The following is a 24,578-nucleotide window of genomic DNA, read 5'->3' on the forward strand; positions in this document are numbered from 1 at the left end:
CCAGGCCGCATGGACGAAGTTAAGTACACCAGCGATCGCAATCAAACCATTTCATTCTCTCTCGTTGGGAGATGGATCAGGACATGAGCGTGCAAGGTAATGGGCCAACCAAGCCCAACCCAAACGAGTGATGACATAAGAAACCGCAACGTAAACAGCCTCATCATCCAATGAGAGTGTGGGCCAATCAGTGCCCGGTCGGCGGAAGCATATCCACGCCCACAAACCATTAATTTGAGAGCGCTCTGTTTTATCAGTCGTTGACGAGATTCGCGCTCGTAAGGTTGGGAAAAGGGGTGAGAAAAAAAAACCAAAACCGAAAACTGTAGCACTCAGGATTCCCATGTAGTCCCCTACCATGGTACTAACTGAGCGGTACTCGGCTTAACTTCGCAGATCAGACGGGATGCGGTGCTTTCCGAGTCCTGTGGCCACAGATGGCGGACCGTGCATTCCCACCTCTGATGAATCTCACTCTACCACTCGGGGTCGACAGACGCCACGGATGTGAGGCAAGTGAACGCAGTCGGAATATTGTCGCTGGGTGAGAAGCCGTCAAAGTTCGTTCTAAAGTTTAGACTAAAGAGGAGGTCAGAAACTGTGGGAGAAAGCGAAAAAGTGATCCTGAGGCTGAACCACGCATTCATCTTCCTTTTGCCTCGGAGCGCCTACCAGTGCGGAAGACGCATCTCGCCGGAGCAGGGGATGAATAATGAACGGCGTCGATTTTCGTTCATCTCTGTTCCCGCGTGATGGTGGTGTTGGGGATTTGACTCGAGAGTGAGAAGGAGGCTGACTGTAGAAAATGCATGGTTCTGCCCTCTAGCGGGTCTCGTCCCCTCTTACGTGTCCCACTCCTCTTCTATCTGTTAACTTGATCCCACATGGTGGTCCGTAGAAGCGAGACATCCTTTTGCGAAGTCGGCTCACTGAGCTTTCACACTGCTACATAACTTAACGCAGTGTTGGGTGATAGTAGAAGAGACTTGAGCCATTCAAATAGCCATAAGCCCGCTGTTTGCTTGACTTTCGGTTCCTGGTTTCAAGTTCAAATGGTTCCTCACTCGAGGGGTGTTAGTTGTGGAAGGCACCTCTCCAAACATGGAACTCTCTGCCACGGCCCCCATTGATCAAAGCGCTTGAACGTGAACTTTATTGTCAACTTATTAATCTGGCATCATATTGCTTGGCATCGCTCAACAATTGATGTAGTGGTCTACAGCGGTGCGTTGATCACGGTTTCTCTGTTCAGCTCCCGCAGCTCCCGATCTCATTCCTTTGAGGCAAACTACATTTGCAAACTGTAACCCCGGAAACACGGGTAGCGTCCGCACGTCGCCGCACTGGCCGGCCGCAAACATGGAGATTGCGTTCAGTGCTGTGACCGTACTTCATGAAAAGAGGTACCTTCAATGTATAAATTTTGGAAACATGGCTAAAATCTGAACAATTAGATCTTGGCATGGTTGCACTACATGAACAACCAAACGCATTGAAAGAAGCAGGAAGAGACACGCTTTTTGTTAATGGGACCTACCATTACTCTAAGGTGTCGAGATTATTTGATACATCTGGTTGACGTACGACTTCATTTACAAGGCCCGCACAAGGACAGGCAACTGGAATCCCTCTTCTGGCCTGGATTTAACTCGGGGCCGGGTCACAACCCTATAAGGAAATAAGTCAACTGCGATATTCTTTATGTCCTTTGGGATTTTCAGTGCTTGCCTTGCCTTCGGCTCGATGTCGTCCGGATCGACGGCAAGTTCGAAGGACATCACCCGTATCAGGCTGAATATGACTATCTTCATCCTGAAACAAAATGCTCAGTATTGGAAACACACAGGTGGGTTTGATACGACGTACTCAGTAATGGAGAATCTGAATCCAATGCATGCCCTGGGACCTGCAAGGAAGGGAAGGAACTTAATGGATGGTATCTCCATTGCACCATCTGGAACCCCGTTAGGCGATAACCAGCGTTCCGGCTTAAACTCATTGGCATCAGGACCCCAAACGTCTGGATCGTTGAGTGTCGTCTGTATAGGAATAAAGATATGGGTTCCTGCTGCAATTCTAGGGGATTTCCTGCTCAGTTATCGTCAAAGTGGGATAACCTATGTAATTCCTTACCGCAACTGGGGCAATGTAGAGCCATCAGGTCTGGTTATAGGCGTAGACAATGGCACGATACAATCTTTCGCTGCAATACGACTTGTGCCCGAAATAGGAGGTTGGAATCTCAACGTTTCCCGGATCACTGCATCAAGATATGGAAGGGAGCTGAGCGCTTCATAGGTTGGATGCTCGTTCGGAACGGCCCTGATTTCGGCCCTCAACTTGTCTTGAATGCTGCTGTTTTTGCAGAGTGCATACATCACCCAAGATATCCCGGTGCTGAAAAGGCGATTAGGTCTGTAAAAAAGCATTAGTCTCAGATGTGCACATACGCTGTTGTATCATTTCCAGCGAACAAGAAAGTGGATATTTCTGTGCGGGTAACGTCATATAAGAAGGTGGATCGAAGGAAAGGTAATGTCGTACGGGCCATAACTTCATCCTCAGTGAGCCTCTGAGAAGGTTTGAGGTTATCCGCCATGTTTGCTGTCACTGAGGGAAGGTGAAGTGTTCAATTCCGCGGTGTTCCGATATGAAAGGGGGCGGGCAAGCACACCGAGAATGCTGAGAAGATCCTTTCCCACAGCATGCTTCTCATCACCAATTTCACTCTGTGTATCGTGTGCTAATACGGCGCTACGCTTTTGGTCAACTATTTCCCTCGAAATACGATGCACGATGGACCCGGCTTTGTGGATGGCTTTCCTGCCCTTCGTATGTTTAACCTGCGAATTGCAGGAGTTATGCAAGTTCGGAAGACCAACTGCAACAATCAATCACCAAGTGGCCCAAAAACGGGAACATATACGTGAGGAACAGAGCTAGATGAAACTGTCCAACCGAGTGGAGCACTTCGTTGAAAGAGCGTGATAATTCTGAGGTGTCACCACGCTCAATAGCATGTGTCTCATAGCCGAAACCTTGATTTTTCAAATTTTGACTGAACTCGTTTGAACGACGAGACCGTCAAGAGTGAATACTGACCCGCTGAAGCGATAACATCCAATGTAGTCCTAGCCGCATATTCACAGACGTCGAGCTCTACCGGTTCACCTCCTTTCTCGGCTACCTTGGCTAGCATAACGTTACGAAACTGATAGATTCCGACCTCAGATGGAAATATCTGCTAGTCATTAGTACAACGGACGCACTTCCAATGCTTTCTCCGAGAAAAGGCTGAAGAGGGCTTTTATCTGGGTCGGGCCAAATGCGGGGTTCTGCGAGAAGCAAAATAGCTTCAACATATGGTTGGAGACATGAAGAGAATGGTTTCCGGTCTACCATTATCTTCCTCTGGCGTGTGTGATCGGCACCCTCGACAACAAGAAGTCCTGATGTATAAGTAGTATTTGATGGAAATCAAATGAAGGTCCATACTGGAACAACGTTGCGCACCTTCCCCGAGCAATTCACTCAACATTCTTCGCGACGCATTTGGCTTTGGAAACTCAGAGTAGTGCGAAACTAGGATATAGTTCAAAGCAGCCCTGTCGGTGATTGAAACACGAACGGTCTGGGCAAAAAGGACGGTAAAGTGCTGAGCCATGGCTAGTATCGCAGTATGAAATTTTCACACATTAAAGATTCCGTCATAGTTAAAAACGGGACCATATTTGGCATGCCACTTCTGATGCTGCACGTCTGGTGAGGCCTTGAAGATCAAAGGGAAGTGGCCATGGACAAGTCTGTTAGGTTCCTCGATTCGGGGGACACCGCGAAGAAAGAAACGTGGTCGAATAGTGTATTTGTATAGACGCCTAAGAGCGATAACGACGCACACGGAGATGACCGCAGCAACAGTCTGGTAGAGTGTCATCTCGAATCCTGAGGTAAGCTGATATGCAACTAGCGAGGCAGGGAATAGCTGAAGGGCAAGTTGAGGTCCAGAGCGTGCAGTGATGTGACTGAGATGTGGGGCGGCTGGTTATATGTACAATAGTACTTTGCTCTCGGGTGATGGCTCGGCTGCAAGTACTGCAACCCCGCAGCTAGTCAATGTACTACATATATGTAGATGTGATTAGGGACCAACTAGCCAGTGCGTGACCACCTGTGATTACATAATAATCGCTCACATAAGACGGTTGATGCGATTGCCGCCGACGGAATTTCATTGTCGACACTCAGGGGGTTTGTTCATTCACAAGTCCGAGGTGTTATCCTTTTTTCACCAACTTGTTATGTAATTTGTTGTGTTCTGCCCGTTTCGCAGGTATGTAAATGAGTCATGTATTGTTGTTATGGGTTGCCCGTCAGTGGCGCCACGGTGATTATTCTCAGTGGTGACACTTTTGTCTAGGATTCGCGAGTTGCATCAATTAGGCACTGTTTCCTCAAGTATTTCTTTTTTCCACCGTCACTTTTGGGAGGGGGATCTGAGTGCCAATGTTTTGCTTTTTTTTTTTTGGCCAAGTGACCCGTGCGTATATATATATGAGAGGCGTGTCAGTTTTACATTAGATTTTTTCCTAGTGAGATGGCTGCGTGGGTACTGTACACTACTTCACACACGTGGTGATGGGCCCGGCCCGCACTATGTTTTTGCCGAGGAAGTGCTTTCACTGAGGCATAGTGCTGGCTGTGCCCTGCTCAGCGAAATTGACCAAGAAATTGTTCAGTGGGACGAGGGAGGCCCCTGAATCGATGCTGTTTGCCCCTCTGGAATCGGGCCTCAGGAAACAAGGGTCCCTCTAAACCGGTCGTGACTCAACCGGCATTTTTCATCTCCAAGCGTCTATTGGAATCATTCATCGCGGTCATCATCACACCGCGTAATTCCTGACGCCTCGCCCCCCCAGTGGGCAATTCTACTTCTTAACAAACACAACAATTTCCTATCGCCAGCGGCGCCCTCTGGCACGCGAAATGCCAATGCAATCCCCTTTCCCCAACACGAAATGAAATCCCGCCCGGATGCGATCCATCACCCTAACTCCGAAGCCTTGAAGAATGAACACAAGGTATCGAAGGGAGTGCGCTGCGGTTACGGGGGTCGCCCGGTGCGGGTCTGATGGGGATGAGTTGTCGGAGTGGATTCAGCAAACCTCGGCATGTCTCCACAATCTACAATCCCGAACCAACTCCTGCGTATTCCTGTCAAACAATCTGCACAACTACCATTACCAACTCCTAGGAAGACCCGCCTCTTCCACTCCCAGAATTCCTCCCTACATCAATAGCAGACTCCATATCCGTCCTCTGGTCGGTACGATCAGCGATCGTTGATCAACGAATCTCTCGCGGCCACCTTCTTCGTTCAAGGGATCTGCTTCCGAAGGAGCAGAAGGAATAACAGAAGGTCATGATGTGGCCAGAGGTTGGAGCAAAGGAGAGAATTACCGGTTATGGATTCAGCGACATACTTTCTGAGCCCATGCGAGGAGGATGTGCTCAAGTGACTATGTGCCTGATTCGAATGGTGTACTGATGGCGAGCGACAAGACGACGGGAGATGAGGAATCACAGGCCTTAATTCTTTTACATTTCGTCATTGCGTGCATCAACTAATGATTCCCCTCCCTTTCTCACCGGTATTGTCGACATAGGCAATTAACAATCGAAAACGGATCCGCTGTTTCGAATCCGTGAATGTGTCACTTTGCGTGGCGTGGTCGGATTACGATCAATTGTCCGAAGACCCTACTGATAATCGGACGCTAGGCAGAACTCCGGCCTCTATATATGACTTTGTTACTTAGGTAGATGAGTTTGTGGAGAAGCTTTTGGGGGAGGGTTGGTCCAGGGGTGCTAACGGGAGGGGAGGATGGTTACAAGGCGGCAATAGTGTTTATTAGGCACAAAGTTTATGAGGGTGAATAAGGCAAACTTGACTACTTATTGCCAGTGAATTTTGTTCCTCTTTCTCATGGAGAGTTATTGATGGCGATTGGTCTTTGTTGACCTTAACGCGAGTCAGGAAATTCTGAAGAAAAAACCCACACTTAACATTGATATTATGACATCAACGTCCAGTGGCATAATTCCAATCTTCGTCATACATCATCCATTTCAGCGCATCCTTCCGATAATCATCCTTCACAACTGCAGTGGTATTAGCTCGAAACTCAAGCAATGGTTTCTTTCTAAATGTGTACTTCGGCCAAAATGGGTCTGGGCGTTTCCCTTCAGCGAAGAAACCAAAAGCATGAGGATTCTTCAGTGAGGCAAGATTAAGGCACCAACCGTTCGGATCAAGATCGTAAACAAAGTTTATCCATGCACTAGTCATGAGGCGAGATATGGCTCGATCTCCACCACCTTGGAACGCATAATAGCCAAATGCTGAAACGACTGATCAGTTCGCCGCGGGAGCGCAACAGAGGGTGTCCTTTACCATATGGAATTTCCGCCGAGTGGCCGACTCCGTAGTGCTTTGGACCCCTCACAGGTGTGCGGAACTGATATGTCCAGACAGGGACGCTGTCCGACATTATTTCAGCTTGTAGCCTTCGCGCGCTATCGAAAACAAGGTCGCCAAAAACTGATGCCGCGCGCCTGAACTGGTTTGACTCATGTTGAGGGAACAGCCTGTCATCTTGATCAAAATCCACATCGTTGTTTGGATAAGGGCTTCCGAGAGATGGGATGTCTGGATATAGGGAGGAAAGTCCCTTGAACACTTTCTCGCGCAAATGAGCGCCATGCGGGTATATAAACCAATCTAAACAATCAAGGGCAAACTAAGAATATTTCTGAGATACGAGAATCGGACAACTCACGCTGAATATATGTCATGAAGTCATCTTGGCTCTTGATGTTGTTTGGTGGAAATATAGTGCCTTCGTCCAAAGTTGTTCCTGAGAAAAGGAAGAGCCCCATAAAGGTTCGCCACTCAATGAAGCAAGCACCAATCTTTACCAATGATGATCGGAATATTAAGGATACTCTCGTTTCGAAGCGCGATGCTCGGTCGAGCATAGAAAAATCCACCGTCTTGTCGGCGTTTATTGTAATACGATGTTGCATCCTGAGTTACTCCCCAAGGGCGGGAATGGCTAAGGCCAGCCAGATGATCTTTCAGGCCCACGCCCTCGATGCGTGTGGCCTCACGGAAGAGAGTATCAACAGGTACCTCGCGGAGGCAACTGAGAATCGAATCTTCTCGTGGTCTATAATTATAGAACGAGCGCGGAGGGCAAAAGTCATGGGTGACGCTGCGCGCAATTGTCGATGCGCCACAGCCGACCTTTGTTGCAAAGCGACGATAGGCCACCTCGTGTGCCCAAGGTTTAGGAGATGGATAACTAGATGCAAGGGAAATGAAAACGGTTTGATAAGCCAATGACCCAGACGAACCCGGATGCGCCCCCCGATTGCAATATTGCACCTCTAAAAAGCGGATCCCCACCTCCAGTGTCCTTAGTCCCTTTGTTCCAAAGCATTTGTGCTCCAACTGACATTGCGCCGGCGCTCTGACCAAAAACGGTGATCTGATATTTCGGTGTAAGACTCAACGCTGAGGGCCATGACCAATATGACGTACCCTGCTGGGATCTCCGCCAAAGGACGCAATATTCTGTTTGACCCAACGCAATGCTTCGCGCTGGTCAAGCAGCCCAACGTTAAGGTCGGCATCCTCACGCTCTTCGACCTCGGGAGCTGCCAAGAAACCGAAAAGTTGAAGGCGCTAGGTGCAACACATCGAACAATTTTCATCGACGGAATACTATGAAGGGCTTACATAGTTCATTGACACATATATTATTGGACGATTCTTGTATAAGATAACAATCAGACATCGCGGGGGGAAAGCGTGAAACAAAGACGCACCAAATCCACGCTGCGAGCAACTAGCCAGGACCCATTATATACACCGCCCGATCCCATGACGAATGAACCACCATGTATCCAAACTAACACAGGAAGTGCTGCCTTCTTCGAAATGTGGGCGGGGCGGATGATGTTGAGAGTCAGACAATCTTCGGAGATTTCGCTCCGATTGTGGAAATGAACACCAAGGGTCTGCATGCATGCCCGACCATACTCCTTGGCTTCAATGGTTAAAAATGACTTCTGTTGTATGGGCTGCGGCGCTTTGAACCTGAGCTTATCCAGCGGTGGTAGGGCATACGGAATACCTGGGAGGGTTCATGAGGTTGATCGGATATCAATTCGTACACCCTTAGCGGGTTTCATTTGGATATTGGACACGAACCCAAAAAAAAGTCCTGCTGAAAATCCTTCAATCCACCTGGATTATCCCCGGTGTTAACATCGAGAGAGACTCGTTTGCCCACTACTTTGCCTTGCGGTAACTTTACTACTGGAAACAACCTGTCCACCCATGGATGGGGCAGCACGGTTACGGCGAGGGCCACCGCTAGAATAGAAACGCGATGCTTGAGTCGCATCCTTCAATGAGAACGGGGGATTGAAGTGCGACAGCGTGCGAACGATCCCGGGCAGCCTCGTGCCCCATGCGCTGAAGAATATTATCGAACCTACGGCGGAGAAGCAAAGTAGTCCGAGCGGAATGTAGGCAGGTTTCCAGCTTTTAATGTAGAGAATGCATGTTTCAGAGGGGATTGGATGATACAGGTGATTGAAGTGCCTCATTGACAACTTGCAGGCGCCGAGTGACGTTACGGCTTGGAACTTCCCTAATATGGCGATCAGAAATTGACTCAGGATAACTCGGAGCAGTTCAATGAATCTCGGGTGAATTAACAACTCTCGACTGGGAAACTCATATCTATGTGCGCGTTTCAGTACCCAAGGGGTCCTAACTCCCTGTGATGATGGCTAGTCGACTGCCTAGCGATGATGCAAGAGCATTCCGAACTGTGTTCTCTTTGGGGTACAGTGGTCAAGCCCTTCGGTTCCTTCCAACCGACTGTCATTCGCGTAGCGATCCTCGCTGGAGCGGCTCGTTGGCAGCTGGCTGCCATGTATCTGGGGAACTAGATGCGAACCTCAGGTTTGTTTATTCGGTGTTCAAGACAGAGTCTGTCTTGGAAATGTAAAATGAAATGTCCGTTTTATTGCCCATTCCTTGTGGAGAGGCTGTGGTTGGTGGTACTGATCGACAATGTTACCACCACTTGACAGCCGAGCTCGGTCCGACATATCACGGCCAGCGGTTGGGCCTCATATTGACACTGTGCTACTTTGCTATACACCTTTTCTCTGTTGCAAGTCGACATCGTCGACGAGCAGCGAGGCTTGATTGCTGCGGCCCTTTTAGGATAAGCGCTCACTTTCCTCTTAAGACATTCGTGCTTATAACCGATGGGAATTTTCTCGTCGGGTTCTCTCGGTTCACATTGTTTGAACCGAAGTAAGCTCCCTTGTTAACTTGTGTCTAGCGTGGATATCTGCAATACTAATATACGCAGTTCACATTGTTTGAACTGAGCGCGAATATTGCTAGCCCTTTCAATATCCTCTCCATCACTTCCGACAGACTCGGATGCGAAATAAGAACGTTCTGATTGCATTAAAAGCACTACATTAACCCCTGAAATTAGAATACTTTGCATTCATCACCGATTTCCCATATCAGCCACGACATGGCTCGGTACTATACTTCTCCTGTAGCAAGGTACCATGAATTGACGATATTGCGCCGACACACGCGTAAAGCACCAACCACATGCCCCTGGCAAGATGGAGGGATCACTCTTTTTCCACGGCATCTTCTTCTCACCCAACGTGGAGATACTTCCACTTAATGCACTCACCCCTGACATCGGGGCGCTGGGTGGAGCATCATGGCGGCTTTCTCGGTTCTAAACGTTGTGGTGGTTCGGTTACTCCGGCACATGTCACCCTCAGCAAGACACATGCGCTGAACAGGGCGCATTTATCGTATCCCGCAGCCATGTTGGAATCAGTAGATGTTACGATCTTTCCTGTCATTGTTAGACTCGCTATACTATGCATCCGGTTGGAGGTTCATAGTTGCTACAGCGTCCCGGATAAAAAAAAAAATGCACATACAATGTTTGAAGGCGCAAAAGAGTTCGTGCAACGATGATGAGTTGGATCTCAGATCTGGCGTTTGAAAGGCAATAAGAGAACAGGAAATACCAAACCAATAGATTGTGGAAGTGAGCTCGAATAAAAGTTGCAGAAATACAGGGTATAAGATGAGTAGTAGTTGAAGACTACGATGATTGAGAAGTACATCCCGGAACGTCACAGACCCTCAATTTGAACGATCAAAAATTGTTTCTCGTCCTAGGAAATCTTCAGTCTCATGCAGACTGTGGCACAAAGAGAAAAACAACTCACGCTGAACTGCTCGTCCTCTTTATCGTTATGGAATGCCCTCAGGAAGGACAGCAACTTCTCCTTGTTCCGCTGAAGGATAGCTTCCACAGTTGGAGGCTTCTTTGGGTTAGCAACGAATACCTACAATACCGTCAGTCCCAACAATCGCGACACTTATCCAGGGTCCCTCAGACGCACCTTAAACACGTGGAACGCCTCAAACTGGATGTTCTTGCTCTTATCCTTCAACAAGTTCATGATCACCTTCAGATTATGCTCGTTCGAAATATATCGAGTCATGACGTTGAAGTTGGCCCGGTCGAGAAGAATTTCGCCAAGAAGCTTAAGGGATTGCCGTTTGGTAACGTAGTTCGAGGAGTTGATCAAGCGAGAGTACATGGCGAAAAACTATCCCAGGGGAAGAGATGAATCAGGTCATATGGGGAGCGACCTCCAGAAGGGCAGGACGTACACGATCGTAATTCTTCTCGAGATATTCAGCAACCATAGGTTTGTGCCGAGTCAGGGTTTCCTAGCACAAAAATGGCGACTTTGAGAGGTTATTGGGGTACGATGGAGGAGAACATACTTTAAAGTTTGCAAAGGCATCGCATGAGACACCAAATGTTGTTTCCTCGATATAATGAGGAAAGGAAAAGAATTCGTCTGAATACAACAAAATCTCGGCCAACGGTTCATGCCTCAGCATCTCTTTCAAAATCATCCCAGTATTTAATGCCACATCCTCATTCTCATATCCTTTCAATGCCACAAAGATCACCTCTCTCGGCTTTCCAGGTATAATCAGATGTTCAACCGTAGGCCACCGGCTTCCGATCTGTCTCCGAAGAAGATTGTTGAATATCTGCGCAACATCCTTGCGTGCCTCAAAGTCCAGTTTGGAGATGTGGAAAACCAGGAGATTGAGGAGGTCATTGGAATACGTTTCCGTTGCGAGTTGCGCGACAACTTCAGGCAAAGGGTCTCCATCACCAAATAACATCGCCTTGATCTGGGACAAGTCTTTTGCAACACCTTCTGCGGCCTGCGGAGCGAACAAAAGTGGATGTTGGGGGTTCGATTGCAAACAGGCCGAACATCGGGAACGAGTAGGATCAAGAGAGATAGAAGACGGGTCCGATGTATAGAAACGACACGGGTAAGAAGTGACATGAGAAACGCGTGCATAAACGAAACAAGTAGTGTTGTTCAGTTTCAAACCAATGACAATCGTCGTGTTCTTACCCTTCGTCTTGCTTCGATGGGGCCAGTATCGACCTTCCCTAGTCCATCGCGCACACTCTTGACGAGTTCTGTCGGGCCCCTTGGCTTTTGCTTGAAGAAGTTCATTGAAGGAATGGGGTCAGGGCGTGTGAGTGTTTGGAACTTTCTGTAGTTTCGGCGCTTTCAGCGAGGCGCGCTTCTGCTTCAAGCCGGGTATTGGCACGAAAAGGTATCCCTCGAATATCTAGTGATAAACAGTACACCAGTACCCCAGCTTTAGAGGATAGGCGCTTGTGGCAAGGAGTCGAACAACACCCTGTGTTGATCGTCAATGTTAGGGGGGTTTATGTTGACCGCAGGATCCTCGGTAAGGAGTGTATCGAAGAATGGCACTCAGGGGCAATTCCAATGACTCGCGTTGGCAAGGCCGCACGAGGCAAATTAGTGGCAAATTCTGGAGAAGTTGTTGGCAGTAATGAACGCGGTTCTGCGGTCCAAACAAACATCCCGTGCCAAAAGCCATTCAATCACCATGCAGTTCTGGTCACAAATTTGCTTTTCTGTCAATTCACCCTTGATAGAACGAAGACGTAAAAAGCGATGACCATCACAATGAAAGCGGTCACTGCTTATGACCCAACATAGCCAATAGCTGCAATTATATTATGTACGAACATAAGGTCATGATCATAACTAAAACATCCCCATTCACCCCCCCCCAAGGGGAAACGGACAGGGGCAACTTGCTAGGCGTGGGCTTCAGGCCCAAATAACGTAGGAATCGAGGAAGCCTGTACTGACATACATCCGCTCGCATACCATCAATCATGAGCTTGGCACTCATCAAACGGGTGGATCTTCCATCAAGGATTCCCGATCGGACCATAAGGGTTTTCCTTTCTTGTGAGGAGAAAACCTTCAGCATGGTTGTTTTGTTTTTCGGTCAAACGAATCTACAAGCACGGGGCTTCGTATGAAAAAAGGAGAAATGCGTAATTGATGAGACAGCTCACATATATCTCCACGCCAATAATATGAATGATGAGCGCCGTCCATAAACCCACTGGAGACGCCAGGCGGGCAACTGCACCGCGGTTGACCTTGTCCCCATGCATGGATGCATGGATGCCCACATACACGGAGCTGAAGTTCGTGTTGGCTTGCTGCGCTGCCACGCAGGCAGGGTAGCTAGATACCGAATGTATCAATGCTTGAATCTCCTCACAATTGAAGAGCTACCAGAATTGGGTAGTTGGTGTGAATATCTTAGCTTTCGGTGTGAAAAATGGGCCTCACAGCATAGAACGTGCCGATGTTAGTAATGATGGCACGAGCAGCCAGCATAATGACGCGTCCACTGACGATAACTCCCAACATGGAAGTCATGCCTAGAAGTTGAAGAGGTGTGAAACTGGTGGAGTATGCGGATAATAGCGACTACGTACGAAGCATCCATTTCCGATGCTGCCTGATGTCACGAACATAGATCATTCCCAGAGTCGCAGAAATAAGAGTCAATAAACCGAGAACATAGAACATCAGCTGCGTCTGAGGAACCCCCCAAATGCTCGCCGAGCCAATACCCATCCCGTAGCGACGTTGATACCCGTGAGCAGAAGAGTGATATAACCGTTCAAACGGTGCAGGGATATGTAGTTCTGAAATCAATTGAGTATACGATGAGGGGAGAGGCAAGGGCGGCTCTGACTTTGAGAACAGCAGGGAGGAACTGGAAGACGACACCAAACGTGCCAACTAAACAGGAAAATCCTTGAATAAATGCTTCGGGCACGGTGTAGATGCGATCACTCACAAAAACATACCCAGACGTGAATAATGAACGCATAGCGATAAGGGGCCCGACTGTTCCAGAACATCTCTCCTATTACCATGACGGATCAGCCAGCGCGTCAACCCCGCCGTGATACAAGATAACGGACCAGCTGGAAGATTTTTTTTATAGTTTGAGAGACTGGAATCGAGCATCATTGAGCGTGCCAGTACAAAGCCAACCAATGCTCCAGCAAAAATTATGACTGCAAAAGGCAAGGTAAGTATATGACGGACAGATGATACGATGTGCGGATGCCGGCGTTGTTGGTAATAATTTAAGTAGCAACTCACAGAGTGTGAGGCTCCATGTCTCCCTGAAGCCGAGAACACGGCTGACTGTCTTATTGATGCGCGGAACAATGCCTGAAAGTTGGGGAGATCAAGACCGAGAATACCAACAACTGTTAACAACGCACCTTCATCTGTTCTTTGGACAAAAGTACTCTTTTCACCTTGTTCTGGTGCCGGTACCCAAGTTGGATCGAACGGCCTTATTACCACTCTAGTCGCGGGCCTTATGGGGAAGGCCATGCGCTGTGAAGCGGGTGTGGGTGTATCGCTCGTTGAGGTCAAGGATGATGCCCGCGGCAAGGTCGCGCTCGTTGGTAGTGACATGAGGGTGCGGACTCAGCAGGGATGCCAGAAAGGGGCGCAGAGCGAACTTTCGGACACAGGACCAATACTTATGACGGGCTCTGTCGACAGGAGCTGCTTGGGTAATTTGAATATCATAGCCATTGAAATTCACATGGACGCCAGTAGCTTCGCAATCACCGATCGTGGCAATGTCGACCCTGAACGGACACATTTGCACACAGTTACATAGTACAGCGGCAACACATCCTTGACCATGCAGATGTAGTTTTTTTTGCGACCATCGAGTGCAATGAGCAAGCAGGTTCGCCAAATCCCTCAGACCCACTCTAGCTGACTATGTAAAATACTGCTGATTTAGTTGGGTTTCCATGATGACCTGTTGAGTGAATAATGAGAACCATGAACATCGAAGCTCCGCCGGGTAGAAGACCGCTCGAAGGACACATTGTGCAGATAGTCCACAAGGTACCATTCGCGCGCATGCTGGTTCTACACCCTGGCAATGGATGATCCAGAGAGGCTGTAACTAGCACAGCCTCCCACGATCAGGACGATAGCCTTGAATCTAACGGCCAGCTGACATTTTACGTCCACACCCTACTTATTTCAGCCTGGCACGCCACGACGATCCCGACGGCCGTGAATGGGAGTTGGAGTGGCCGTGTGGTGTTATTTCAGCGCTTTTCTATTTTGGCGATCGATAACGAACAACACAGAATCCACAAGACCCTGACACCACACTTTATCAACGGCTGCCCCTGGCAACCATGGGGCGTTAGGTTATGGGGGATTATTGGTGCGGCCCATGATGCCCGTCGTCCCTACTCGTGCCATTGAGAGGGGATCGGAGTCTGCGGAACAGCAGTTTCCAATGGAATTGCCAGCCATATCTCATGACGCCTAAACCTGGAAACATTCCCGAATACTAGAATGCTTCCTTGTAACCCTCTTCCGAAGTTTCAGAGAGTTCTCAGGCTTCATGCATCAGCTCCAAGTGCATGCTGGGTGTGGTCGTATATATGCAACGCCAGGGTTCTTCCGGGGATGTATAGCCTTGCTTCTCTAGCGTCTAGTACTCCTCATGATCGCAGTCGCACACCGTGATCCGTGCTGTATTCGTTCACGTTAAGTAATAGAAGAGCCAGTAAAAATGCGAAGCAGGTTGAATTTCAACTGGTCGCTTCTGGGCGTCCAACTGTGAGGATCTCGAGATGGGCTGAAGCTGATGACTAAACTCAAACGGACTCACTAGGTCACTTAAGCAGTTGTTCCGATAAGCTCGGAAGATCTATCTAGCTAAATACGAGGGGAAGTATACCGGATCAGGGTAGGGCTTATATTATGTAGGCAGATACCTCGCACCAACTTAGCGCAAGTACTTTTGGGCCGGTACTCGTAAAATTTGAATGGAGATGCTTGAGTTTAGGAATTGGCACACAATCTTCCACTTAATGTGTTGTACAAGACAAATTACCACGGAAGAAATTGCAGATGGCACAAGCGTCAATTCTCTTAGTAGATGTAGCATAAGTATATATGAAATGGTGTCCGAAAATACAGCAGTTGTGCAGCTGCCTCCCTCCAACTCGGGTTCGGCAATGGCTGAATCAACACCCTTGAATCAGGAACCAAATGCCAAACACATCATCTTGAGCTGGTGAGCCTAGCAGTGTTCATGTGATCGGATAGCAAGGTCATGGCTGCGAAGCAGCCTTGAGTTCGGGTCATTCCGTCACCATTCTCGAAAGTTGGCTCGTCCGAATCTCTTCCTTCGCCGTTTTGGCAAGGGACAATATCACGGACTCTGCAATTCCTCCAAGTTTAGCTCCACTCGTTGCCCCTTCGTAAATTGCAACACTCGTTTAAGGCGCGACATGTCCTCAGACAGCATCGCAGAAGAGACAGATGCGCTCATTCAGAAGCTGAATGCGCTTTCGATCAAAGATAAAAGGCTCGTTAAATCCACGACTCACCTTGCTCCTGCAGATCTTAGCATTGAAGTCCAAAGCTGGAAGATGAATGAGTTTAAGTATGCAACTTATCCCAGTCCTTTCCCCACGCTTGCCCGGGGCCTTTTCACGCGTCAAGTGCCTAAATCGGGAACTACACAAAGTGATCATAGCGTTCCTTGGGGCCAGGCTTTGACTGATGATGACAAATGCGCAGGTGTGGGAGGTCAGCACACTGTTGTAGCTCGTGGGTATGATAAGTTCTTCAACATCGGTGAAGTCCCGTGGAATACGGTGCGTGAGTCTGCTCCGAATCGTTGTTATGCGATTTCCATTTAAACCGCTTTTACGCAGTGGCCAGCTCTCGAGAAAAACACAACAGCTCCCTACTATCTTACTCTTAAATCGAACGGCTGCATCATTTTCGTCGCCGCCCTCGCAAATGATAAGCTAATTGTGACCTCTAAACACTCGGTAGGCCAACATACAGGAGCAGAAATTAGCCATGCAATGCAAGGGGAGAAATGGCTGTATAAGCATCTCAAAGCCAAGGGGAAAAAGCCCGAGGAGCTTGCAAGCCGATTGCTAAGGGAAAATATAACCGCGGTGGCCGAAGTATGTCCCTCATTCTGACCACGCCAAAGCCATGCTGATTTTACTGTTCCAAGCTCTGTGACGATTCATTCGAGGAACACGTCCTTGCGTACCCTCCAGAGCTCACTGGCCTCCATTTACACGGCCTTAACAAAAATCAAGGAGCCTTCTCGACTGCTCCACCTTCTGACGTTGACGCCTTTGCTGAGGAATTTGGGTTCATCAAAACTGCCTATGTAACCCTCAACTCCGTTAATGAAGTCAAAGAGTTCACAGACGATGTCGCCCAAACGGGCTTCTGGAACGGTGATGCAGTTGAGGGTTTTGTTGTTCGTACCAGGGTGAAGGCACGCGATTCATCGGAGGCGCCTGCCAAAGTCGACCCAAGAGATATACATACACCTCCTCCTTATCCCCCCGGCACGGATTTCTTTTTCAAAGTGAAATTTGATGAACCATACCTTATGTACCGGGCGTGGCGCGAAATCACCAAGACAATCCTATCATACAAACGCGATAGCAGCAAACCACTCAACATACCGAAGTCGCGCCTGGAGCGGCCTGAATCTCGAGTATACCGTAACTGGGTCGAGGATGAAATCGACGCTCACCCCAAAGAATTCGAGGGTTTCTCGAAAGGCCAAGGTGTCGTCGCTACGCGAGAGAGGTTTTTGAAGTGGCTAGAGACGCCCACAGGTCAAAGGAAGCTGATCGCCGCAGGGGGAGCCTTGAAAAAGGATGGGGCACATGCTCTTGCCAACCCAGAAGCCGTCACTACCACTCCGCGGAAAGAGTTTGGTAAGACCATCATAGTTCCTATTGCAGTGCCTGGCTGCGGTACGTTGTTTATGATAAATGTCATCTTCTGAATTAACGGGTCGCACGTACGTGATCGATTTCAGGCAAAACTGCTCTTTCTGTTGCCCTTTCTCGGTTGTTCGGTTTTGGGCATACTCAAAGCGATGATGTGAAGGCCAAGAAAACAGCCTCCATATTCCAAAGTAATATTACGAAGTTGTTGAAGGAGTATGACGTGGTCATCGCCGATCGGTTCGTTTCCATTTCCTAGGGATCCAGAACTTTCTTGAATCTTTTCGTACGCAGGAACAATCATCTCAGGCAGCACAGGGTAGGAATTCTTGAAGCGGGAACCATATACGAAGAAAGCGTCGCGCGGGAGAAGCGTGCCGACCCCCTCCCAATTCGTCTCATAGCTTTGTACTGGAATATCCGCAAGGCTCCCCTCGCTACCGTTCACCGTCTCTGTGCGGATCGTATACTTCGCAGAGGGGACAATCATCAGTCCCTACGTCCTGCGGCCGTCTCGCACGAGGAGATCATCTGGCTTTTCATTACAGGGTCCCAAGAGCTTGCGGATGGGGAGGTAGATGATGTTATCGAGTTGGACCCCCGAACCGAGTCGTTAGAAGAGAATGTCAGGAAGGTTATCGATGGTCTCCTCCCGCTTCTCCCAGACCTTCAACGGCCGAATGATGAGCAAATTGCCGAAGCCTGTGACTTCGCTCTGGGATATAAGGTCACTGTCAAAAAGGAGAGTCAAGCGACAAGAACGAAAGACAGGACGCGGTACTATGGACTTCTGGCTGAAATCGATCTGCTAAACATCGTTGAAAAAGCATTATCGCAAGACAACGCGCCGAATGTTGCCCTAAAGTTTTGGGATGAGTTAAAGGAGGAAAAACGATACTCCCGAGGCCGCACATCACCATTGTCCATTCCAACAGTCTCCCAGCTGAGGAGCGACTATGGGATGCCTGTAATGCATTGAACAGACCTCCAGGTCCTCGGAAGAATAGCTCAACTATTTATCTCCTGCCCCTGTTTGACTTCTCTATTGGTAGTCTTCTGTGCGATGGGAACGTGATGGCTTTGACAGTCGAAGACCTCCGTGTCCGCGAGACTCCTGAGAACGATGTTGGTTCTAAGGCAGCACATGCCGTTCTCGCTGCGATGAACGAAGATCGCAAAATTAAGCTTCATATCACTGTAGGGACAAAAGGCGAGTCTGTTTCGGCAGTGTTAGCTGGTGAGATGGTAACAAAGTGGAGGAAAGGGGAGAAGAGTGGGATTGGGGAAGTTTCACTGGAAAATCAAAATGGCAGCGGTCTGATTAAAGGATTGTCATGATTGTATTGGAACTCTATTATCTACTGAGCATGTCATTCACATACTATACCCCGGGACGGTTAACGATCTTGTATTGACTAGGATATGTAATGCAAAAGACTCCCAATCATTCTTGCGCATCGGACGATGCATCATGTATGACCCAGGTGAAGGAATATCACCTGGTCAATGATCCCATTCTGGTCGCCCCAATAGTCATATAGGAGTCACTGAACGTATACCTGGTGCGAGCTAGGTCTGGAATGGTTGAAGGCTGACTCTCCCGATCTCCGAAGCGACGTGGCACTCCTCTGCGGGGCGACATCACAAGGATTTGTAGGAGTGGCCACAGTCGGAGCAGGGGAGGCCTGTCTACGTCCTCAACTGGGGGTTTGAGCAGAGCTTGGAGGTTCGAGAGCTAATGAGAAACTCTTCAGAAGTCTCTGAAAGTCTGCAGCAACCACGAGGCATGCTCTTCGGGAAATGATGAACTTGTGGGATAGTCCGCAATAACCTCGATCAGACGCGAAAACCCTCGAAACCTTCTTGAACCACTGCACGCTTTGGATTACTTATGCTTTGTCCCCCCGTCGTAGGATGACTTGCATGGAAGTTGGGCTGCAGTTGGTGCTACCTTGGGTTCCGGACAAGTCAGAACCTCGAAAATAGAAGGGGAACACAGGAGAAGACTGCTCACAAGCTTCCCATTCGCCGCCGGTGCTAGGGGTCATTCTTCCATCAGGAGGAGCGGACCTGGGAGCAACCTCCCAAAGGTGAAGGCTCTCTCTCAGAGAAGAAACCGGATCGCACTTGGACGCTGGAGAAGCTGGGAGTGCGAGGCTGAGGTTGAGACACCCCTAAGCTCTTTGCTTCGCGGTAGCTTCAACCTCCGTCGCAGGGAATATGGTAGGATGCGCAGAGAGTGGTGTGAGCGGTTGAATCTTTAAACGAGCGAGATAAATCCAAGCTGGAGAAATTATCACGAACAATCTACACAAGGGCGTGGGTCAGAAATGTGGGAGGGTGACATCCGTCTCACGCACAGTCCCGGTCATTACATCGTGATCCCCCCACAGAGTGTTCATTATTTTTTTCTACAGGTTCAAATATGCATCACAAGAGTCCGACACAATATTACTTCGCGTCGCACACTTTCTTTGACGTTGTCTTGGCAGGTCACGATATTCAGGAACTCGTCGGCAGGTTCGGTGAAACAGGCGATGCCAGGCAGGCGTATTCGCGATGTCGGCACGAAGGAGAGCACTTCCGGATTTGGAAGTCCCGCATAACGCATACTTCTGGAGTGGTGGTGTCGGGTAGGCGAGAGTCAGGAACGGGCGACAGGGGTGGGAGGTCAGGACTTACAGAGGAAAATTTTGGCGCTTGCTGAAGACAAGAATCACAAAAGATACTAAAAAAGAGGAAGGGTGCCATTTGATTCATGGAATAGTTGGGAGCAGACAAGCAAGTTCCCACTCGCTGATTTGGTGGGACCAGTAAATTGGGACCCAAAGCGACGGAGTAAATATTGGCGTTCATTACTGAGTGGTATTTAGCCATCAAATTCGTAAACGGTTTGAGATGAAGCAAATTGCTCAACATGTACTAGAGGGATGTGTGAATGCAATCGCGCAAGATCATACATAGTACGTGCTCTTTCTATCTGCCGGTGTGGGAGAAGTGGAGGAATGTGGCGGTCGCGGTGACTCAGTGTCAAAGTGTTCTGCATGAACGAGTGGCGCAGCCACTACTGGGTTTTCCGCAAGGGGTCTTCCAGCCCCGCGCTCTTTCTCTTCTCTGTCCATGACTACAATGATTTCTCAATGGGATGAGCACCTCCTGGGATTGCGTTGGGATCAGGACAACGCACCTTGTTCCCATTCACGCCATACCACTTCGTCCATTCTGTCTGATTCTTCCTTGGAAGTCTTTTGACCTCCAAAAAAGCTACTAAAGCTGGAGACCACAGTCCCGCTGCAATTTTGGTCCGTGGGCTTGATTGGCGACAAGCCTTGAGGCCCAGCTTCTGGCGTGCTTGCCAGAGCTATCAGCCTGGAATATTCGGAGGCATTTACACGCTCCCCGGCCTTCAAGCGACGGTATATCCCACTCAAAATACTTTTCTGAGCAACAAACTGCTGTTTCTCTTCGATTTGTTGCCGACGTTGGTAGATGAAATGCGTAGAGATCGAACACAAGAACATGGCGCCCATAATAGGGTCTAAATTTCGATGAAGCCACATAGGAGTTTATTTTAGATGACCAATAACCAAAGGGATGGCTTGACGCAAAGGTGTTCTGCTCCAAGAAATTGCTTCACCGTCTTTCCCACGACGACCAGAGGCGTTTGAATTGAATTGGAACCCAATTGGAACCACGGGTCCCACAACTTCCCCTACCTTGCGAGGTGGGTCAGGTGAAGCTTGTCAATGCTGGAGCCCATGTCTGAGCAAGCGCTGCTAATCTAGCCAATTTTTTGGGCGGAATTCCGTCCATGCTCCACCGTGCGAAGGGGCTGCGTTCAAAACCAGTCACCGATCGTTCGAAGCGACCCGTTTTGTCCTTTTGCACAAATCTTTGCTCGAATTACTCGCAATCCTCATGGTTATGACGGAGTGTGAGGGTCGGCGCTGCTGAAACTTTCACGAGGTTCAAGTGACCCAACCGGGCACTCTATCTATGTTGTTCGAATGATATTGTAATAGAGGCTGGTATCCTGCCTAACCGGGCACGTTATCGAAACTAGGTTTTGTGACTGAGTAGTCACATGGTCTAACCGAGTTAGGTTGTGAAGCTGTAAGATCCGGACAAGTCCGAATCACGAGCAGCTGTGGGAACGTGGCTGTACAGAATACTTACTCGCTTGACTCCAGCCTCTATGCAACATGACTTCATAATATTAGACACGGTTCTCCAACAGGAGCTATAACCAACTCTTTTGTGTAAACTGCTCCTTCCGGTGAGAATGCTTCCTCCTTTTCTACGTAAAAGTAAACAAAGGAAATGCATGGAAAGACAGAGGGAAGAAACTAAATATAAAAGGGAAAGAAGATGACGAATTTTCAGCGTCGAAAATTGTGCATTCTGCGTGCAGAGTGATTGGGGAGTGAATGGGAAGAGTCTAGTGGTCATGCCAACACCTGAACCGAGGACAGGGTGATGAAGACCGTTAGCACTGGCCCCCAGTCCCTCTCTCATCGCCTGTAGCGCGGCGGCATCTTGGATTTGGTTCCATCGTCTCAGAAAATGGAATCGATGTAAGCGCAAAAGTTTTGGTTTTGTACTCCTTCGCGAGCGTCGCTGCCCTGTTCATGGACAAGGGGAGATTGAGACGCACATTACTGTGCTCCTTGGGACCTGGATGGTGTCCGAACGACGTTTCCCAGTCTGCCATGGTGAAATGGGCCAACGGGCCGACGTAACTCTGCAACCCATCCAGTCCCCCACACACTATCTACCCCATAGCGCCTGATCTGCGTTTGTGTGAATGTTGGGCTCACTGCAGGAACCCCCCGAAGGGCTAATGCCTTTGTTCCTATTGAACAACAGATCTTAATCAGGGATCCGTCCAACTGCAGGCGCTACTAGCGCCTGCAGTTAGTAGCTAGCTTGGTTCGAGGCAGTAGGTTCCTCCCGTACATCCTTCGATACTTGAGGTATCCCAAAAATTGGATAGCATATTTATCAAGTCCGCTCTTCCCCTTGTTGGTGCTGTCGCTCGGTGGCGTATATTAGCCAATGTCTCAGTTTTGCTTGGGGCGGAGTGCAAGTTGCTCGAACTTACGCAATGCATACGGACGTTTTTGTCCTCGAGTCTGTGATATACTTGTGTGCATACGATAGAACCTGTGGCTGGATCCGAGAACATATGGTTACATCAATTATGGGCTGCTGAGCAGCACTATCTCGTCAAACATAACTGCTTGCTCATATTCATATTCGATCCTCCTGTATCTATCTCAGTGATATTGAACTTGGTTCTTCAATCTACTCACCAGGTGAATCATTCGGGCTCTAAGCTTATCCAAACCAAACCCCAACAGAACCAAATACGTTTCGAGATCTCCATTGCTTGGCCTTCTGGTTTTGATCATGTGGAAAACTCCTGAGGCTCCGGCATCATTAGATGGATTTTCGAGGATGCGTTCGGTGGTATTTGCCTTGGGCATGTTCCTTTGCTTCGGTGCACGACCGTTCAATCAATGTTGTGAGGGCATCCAGTTCACCCATTCGGACGGTTAATCATGAAAAGAATGTTGGACAAGTATAAATTGAAATAAGTTATTAATATACATATAAATCGAGGTGAGTCCCTGATACCAAAAGCAGCAACACATAAAGTATCATTGTCTACGGGACCCATCGGTTTATGCCACCTGTCTTCCCGTGTAATCCCCATACCAAGCCCTGACGACAATTTATCGCTAGTCAGCACAGTAACACCCCAAACTTAGTAAACTTATTTACTTTAGGCTAGGCATACCACTCCAAGTCCCCCGATAAAGCCCGAACTTAAGATAGTTTGCCCCTGTTCCGACCGATCTCTGCCCACTTCGGTAACTCATGACAATTGTGCCAGTAGTGGAATCAGTAATGACATAATTGATCCTCCCGTTCTGGCCATATGTGATGTCGATAGTGTGTTGCAGCGGCCTGCAGAGAATGTCGCTAACGGGGATTGAGGCAAGTACCTCGTTGGTCACCGCGTCTTGGAACTGGAACCCCTGTACGAGCAAATTGGTAAAGTAAACTGGACCCCCGTAAGTGGCGCTGAATCTAGGAGTCAGAAATGTCGTCAGGCCATCGATTCGAATGAAAAACAAGCATTTGACAAACATTTGCATTGTGTGGAAGAAACGGGTCCCCCCAGCTGATGGAACGTCAGAGCCATGAATAACAGACCCACTACATAAACGTGGATACTGACTATTATAGGCATTGAAATAGGACCGCCAGGTGTACCGGTATGTTCCATCTGGGACAAATCAAGCTTGAATACGAAATACAGTTTGGCGATGAGATCCGACGAACTATCTACGCGACTATTGAGGAACTCGACGCGTTGACGAGGACTCCCAGCATCGGGTTCCAATTGCGCGTTCGGGTCGGACGATAACGTCATTTCGTAGCAGGTGTTAATATTCTGAAGTCCAGCAGAGCATCCGCCTTGATATAAAGCACTAAGAAGTCGGTGAGGGACAAGCGACAATTCCCCAGACGGCACAGTACTTGCCCAGTGGCCTGCCATTTGAGACCAACAAGCCCAGTGGTAAGAGTGCCTGACCTGAAACTGGTCCCGTCTGAAATGACAGTAGCACGTCCTTGCAGACCCCGCGCTGTGCGCGATTGACAAGCGATCGCACGTTCCGCAGGTATCGCCACTGCTGGAGTGAACAAGCACAATAGCACAAAGTTGGTGATATACATGAACATGTTGAAAGCTGTCCCTGAAAATTGAAGCCCGCGAAGGGGGTCGATTGACAAGCCGTCGTAGCCAAAATATATTTTATAGAGCTTAAAGACAGACGTAACCTGCATTTTATTTTTTTAAACACTTGAGGTTTGCGCCGTTTCCAGCCCCAAGTTTAGGAAACGCTAAACACGGATGAGAAGCTCGGGATGGGTTTACTCCCCGCTCCGCGAGCCGTTTGTGTAGCCCAGAATCTGTGGAGCCAAGCTCGGTGAAACTCAGAAACGATACCGAAGAACAGCCGCCTGTATCCAGTTCATCCGCCAAACATCCTCACCCGAAGAGGACGCTAGCATTGAACTTATGAAATATGACAGCTTTCGAAGGTGCATGTGAAATTACGGTAGAGTGAAAGGGATGCTGACTGGACTCTTGTCAAAAGCAATGTGAACTACAGTAATATTGCATTGGCCGAGCGTGGGAAACTTGGGGGCGGGGACCGTTCATCCGCCTCA

General features: G+C 48.7%; 8 protein-coding genes across 8 annotated transcripts; 1 reads left to right on the forward strand and 7 right to left on the reverse strand.

Annotated features, from left to right (window-relative positions):
• Positions 1 to 1,174: 1,174 nt before the first annotated feature.
• On the reverse strand, positions 1,175 to 2,844 carry EI90DRAFT_3031014 (cytochrome P450). Its single transcript, XM_039058276.1, has 9 exons — positions 2,675 to 2,844; positions 2,545 to 2,610; positions 2,451 to 2,490; positions 2,134 to 2,397; positions 1,867 to 2,076; positions 1,729 to 1,812; positions 1,538 to 1,668; positions 1,408 to 1,471; positions 1,175 to 1,343 (listed from the first exon to the last, which is right to left on the reverse strand). The coding sequence occupies exons 2-7, from the start codon at positions 2,597 to 2,599 to the stop codon at positions 1,593 to 1,595; spliced, it is 729 nt and encodes a 242-aa protein (XP_038923441.1). The 5' UTR covers positions 2,600 to 2,610; positions 2,675 to 2,844; the 3' UTR covers positions 1,175 to 1,343; positions 1,408 to 1,471; positions 1,538 to 1,592.
• Positions 2,845 to 2,955: 111 nt separating this feature from the next.
• Positions 2,956 to 3,778, reverse strand: EI90DRAFT_3031019 (uncharacterized protein). Its single transcript, XM_039058277.1, has one exon. The coding sequence runs from the start codon at positions 3,662 to 3,664 to the stop codon at positions 3,356 to 3,358; it is 309 nt and encodes a 102-aa protein (XP_038923442.1). The 5' UTR covers positions 3,665 to 3,778; the 3' UTR covers positions 2,956 to 3,355.
• A 2,133-nt stretch (positions 3,779 to 5,911) lies between these two features.
• EI90DRAFT_3031021 (Alpha/Beta hydrolase protein) lies at positions 5,912 to 8,713 on the reverse strand. The gene is made up of 10 exons (XM_039058278.1): positions 8,273 to 8,713; positions 7,888 to 8,195; positions 7,799 to 7,831; positions 7,601 to 7,744; positions 7,414 to 7,547; positions 6,976 to 7,361; positions 6,837 to 6,914; positions 6,452 to 6,778; positions 6,301 to 6,399; positions 5,912 to 6,240 (listed from the first exon to the last, which is right to left on the reverse strand). Exons 1-10 carry the CDS (start codon positions 8,466 to 8,468, stop codon positions 6,080 to 6,082), a joined length of 1,866 nt encoding a protein of 621 aa, XP_038923443.1. The 5' UTR covers positions 8,469 to 8,713; the 3' UTR covers positions 5,912 to 6,079.
• A 1,250-nt stretch (positions 8,714 to 9,963) lies between these two features.
• Positions 9,964 to 12,063, reverse strand: EI90DRAFT_3031024 (mo25 protein). The gene is made up of 6 exons (XM_039058279.1): positions 11,575 to 12,063; positions 10,919 to 11,374; positions 10,802 to 10,861; positions 10,528 to 10,737; positions 10,351 to 10,470; positions 9,964 to 10,296 (listed from the first exon to the last, which is right to left on the reverse strand). Exons 1-6 carry the CDS (start codon positions 11,677 to 11,679, stop codon positions 10,255 to 10,257), a joined length of 993 nt encoding a protein of 330 aa, XP_038923444.1. The 5' UTR covers positions 11,680 to 12,063; the 3' UTR covers positions 9,964 to 10,254.
• Positions 12,064 to 12,189: 126 nt separating this feature from the next.
• EI90DRAFT_3031025 (uncharacterized protein) lies at positions 12,190 to 13,433 on the reverse strand (the record flags this gene model as incomplete). The annotated part of the gene is made up of 7 exons (XM_039058280.1): positions 12,190 to 12,506; positions 12,567 to 12,788; positions 12,850 to 12,941; positions 12,999 to 13,101; positions 13,137 to 13,211; positions 13,262 to 13,308; positions 13,367 to 13,433. 7 exons carry the CDS (start codon positions 13,428 to 13,430, stop codon positions 12,417 to 12,419), a joined length of 693 nt encoding a protein of 230 aa, XP_038923445.1. The 3' UTR covers positions 12,190 to 12,416.
• Positions 13,434 to 15,857: 2,424 nt separating this feature from the next.
• EI90DRAFT_3278757 (RNA ligase-domain-containing protein) lies at positions 15,858 to 18,674 on the forward strand (the record flags this gene model as incomplete). The annotated part of the gene is made up of 7 exons (XM_039066625.1): positions 15,858 to 16,070; positions 16,122 to 16,226; positions 16,287 to 16,547; positions 16,601 to 17,363; positions 17,429 to 17,576; positions 17,631 to 18,212; positions 18,242 to 18,674. The coding sequence occupies 7 exons, from the start codon at positions 15,858 to 15,860 to the stop codon at positions 18,672 to 18,674; spliced, it is 2,505 nt and encodes an 834-aa protein (XP_038923446.1).
• A 1,616-nt stretch (positions 18,675 to 20,290) lies between these two features.
• EI90DRAFT_3115498 (uncharacterized protein) lies at positions 20,291 to 20,896 on the reverse strand (the record flags this gene model as incomplete). The annotated part of the gene is made up of 2 exons (XM_039062793.1): positions 20,291 to 20,460; positions 20,524 to 20,896. 2 exons carry the CDS (start codon positions 20,894 to 20,896, stop codon positions 20,291 to 20,293), a joined length of 543 nt encoding a protein of 180 aa, XP_038923447.1.
• Positions 20,897 to 22,947: 2,051 nt separating this feature from the next.
• On the reverse strand, positions 22,948 to 24,515 carry EI90DRAFT_3031035 (uncharacterized protein). The gene is made up of 6 exons (XM_039058281.1): positions 23,887 to 24,515; positions 23,685 to 23,833; positions 23,581 to 23,628; positions 23,490 to 23,523; positions 23,121 to 23,429; positions 22,948 to 23,060 (listed from the first exon to the last, which is right to left on the reverse strand). Exons 1-6 carry the CDS (start codon positions 24,189 to 24,191, stop codon positions 23,021 to 23,023), a joined length of 885 nt encoding a protein of 294 aa, XP_038923448.1. The 5' UTR covers positions 24,192 to 24,515; the 3' UTR covers positions 22,948 to 23,020.
• Positions 24,516 to 24,578: the final 63 nt, after the last annotated feature.

This window comes from Cantharellus anzutake (genome assembly GCF_015039405.1).
Source record: "Cantharellus anzutake strain C23 chromosome Unknown EI90scaffold_2, whole genome shotgun sequence".
NCBI lineage: Eukaryota > Fungi > Basidiomycota > Agaricomycetes > Cantharellales > Hydnaceae > Cantharellus > Cantharellus anzutake.

What these genes read in the sequence shown, in the direction of transcription:
- EI90DRAFT_3031014 (XM_039058276.1), bottom strand. Translation starts at nt 2,599, where the DNA reads ATGGCGGATAACCTCAAACCTTCTCAGAGGCTCACTGAGGATGAAGTT. An exon ending in TCTACATTGCCCCAGTTGCG is followed by an intron (nt 2,077 to 2,133) that starts GTAAGGAATTAC and finishes GAAATCCCCTAG; the next exon opens with AATTGCAGCAGGAACCCATA. An exon ending in GACATCGAGCCGAAGGCAAG is followed by an intron (nt 1,669 to 1,728) that starts GCAAGCACTGAA and finishes ATTTCCTTATAG; the next exon opens with GGTTGTGACCCGGCCCCGAG.
- EI90DRAFT_3031019 (XM_039058277.1), bottom strand. Translation starts at nt 3,664, where the DNA reads ATGGCTCAGCACTTTACCGTCCTTTTTGCCCAGACCGTTCGTGTTTCA.
- EI90DRAFT_3031021 (XM_039058278.1), bottom strand. Translation starts at nt 8,468, where the DNA reads ATGCGACTCAAGCATCGCGTTTCTATTCTAGCGGTGGCCCTCGCCGTA. An exon ending in TTGGCGGAGATCCCAGCAGG is followed by an intron (nt 7,548 to 7,600) that starts GTACGTCATATT and finishes CCGAAATATCAG; the next exon opens with ATCACCGTTTTTGGTCAGAG. An exon ending in CTTCATGACATATATTCAGC is followed by an intron (nt 6,779 to 6,836) that starts GTGAGTTGTCCG and finishes TTGATTGTTTAG; the next exon opens with ATTGGTTTATATACCCGCAT.
- EI90DRAFT_3031024 (XM_039058279.1), bottom strand. Translation starts at nt 11,679, where the DNA reads ATGAACTTCTTCAAGCAAAAGCCAAGGGGCCCGACAGAACTCGTCAAG. An exon ending in TCGAGAAGAATTACGATCGT is followed by an intron (nt 10,738 to 10,801) that starts GTACGTCCTGCC and finishes CCCCTGGGATAG; the next exon opens with TTTTTCGCCATGTACTCTCG. An exon ending in AGGCGTTCCACGTGTTTAAG is followed by an intron (nt 10,471 to 10,527) that starts GTGCGTCTGAGG and finishes ACGGTATTGTAG; the next exon opens with GTATTCGTTGCTAACCCAAA.
- EI90DRAFT_3031035 (XM_039058281.1), bottom strand. Translation starts at nt 24,191, where the DNA reads ATGCAGGTTACGTCTGTCTTTAAGCTCTATAAAATATATTTTGGCTAC. An exon ending in CTCAAATGGCAGGCCACTGG is followed by an intron (nt 23,834 to 23,886) that starts GCAAGTACTGTG and finishes CCGACTTCTTAG; the next exon opens with TGCTTTATATCAAGGCGGAT. An exon ending in TTCTTCCACACAATGCAAAT is followed by an intron (nt 23,430 to 23,489) that starts GTTTGTCAAATG and finishes TCTGACTCCTAG; the next exon opens with ATTCAGCGCCACTTACGGGG.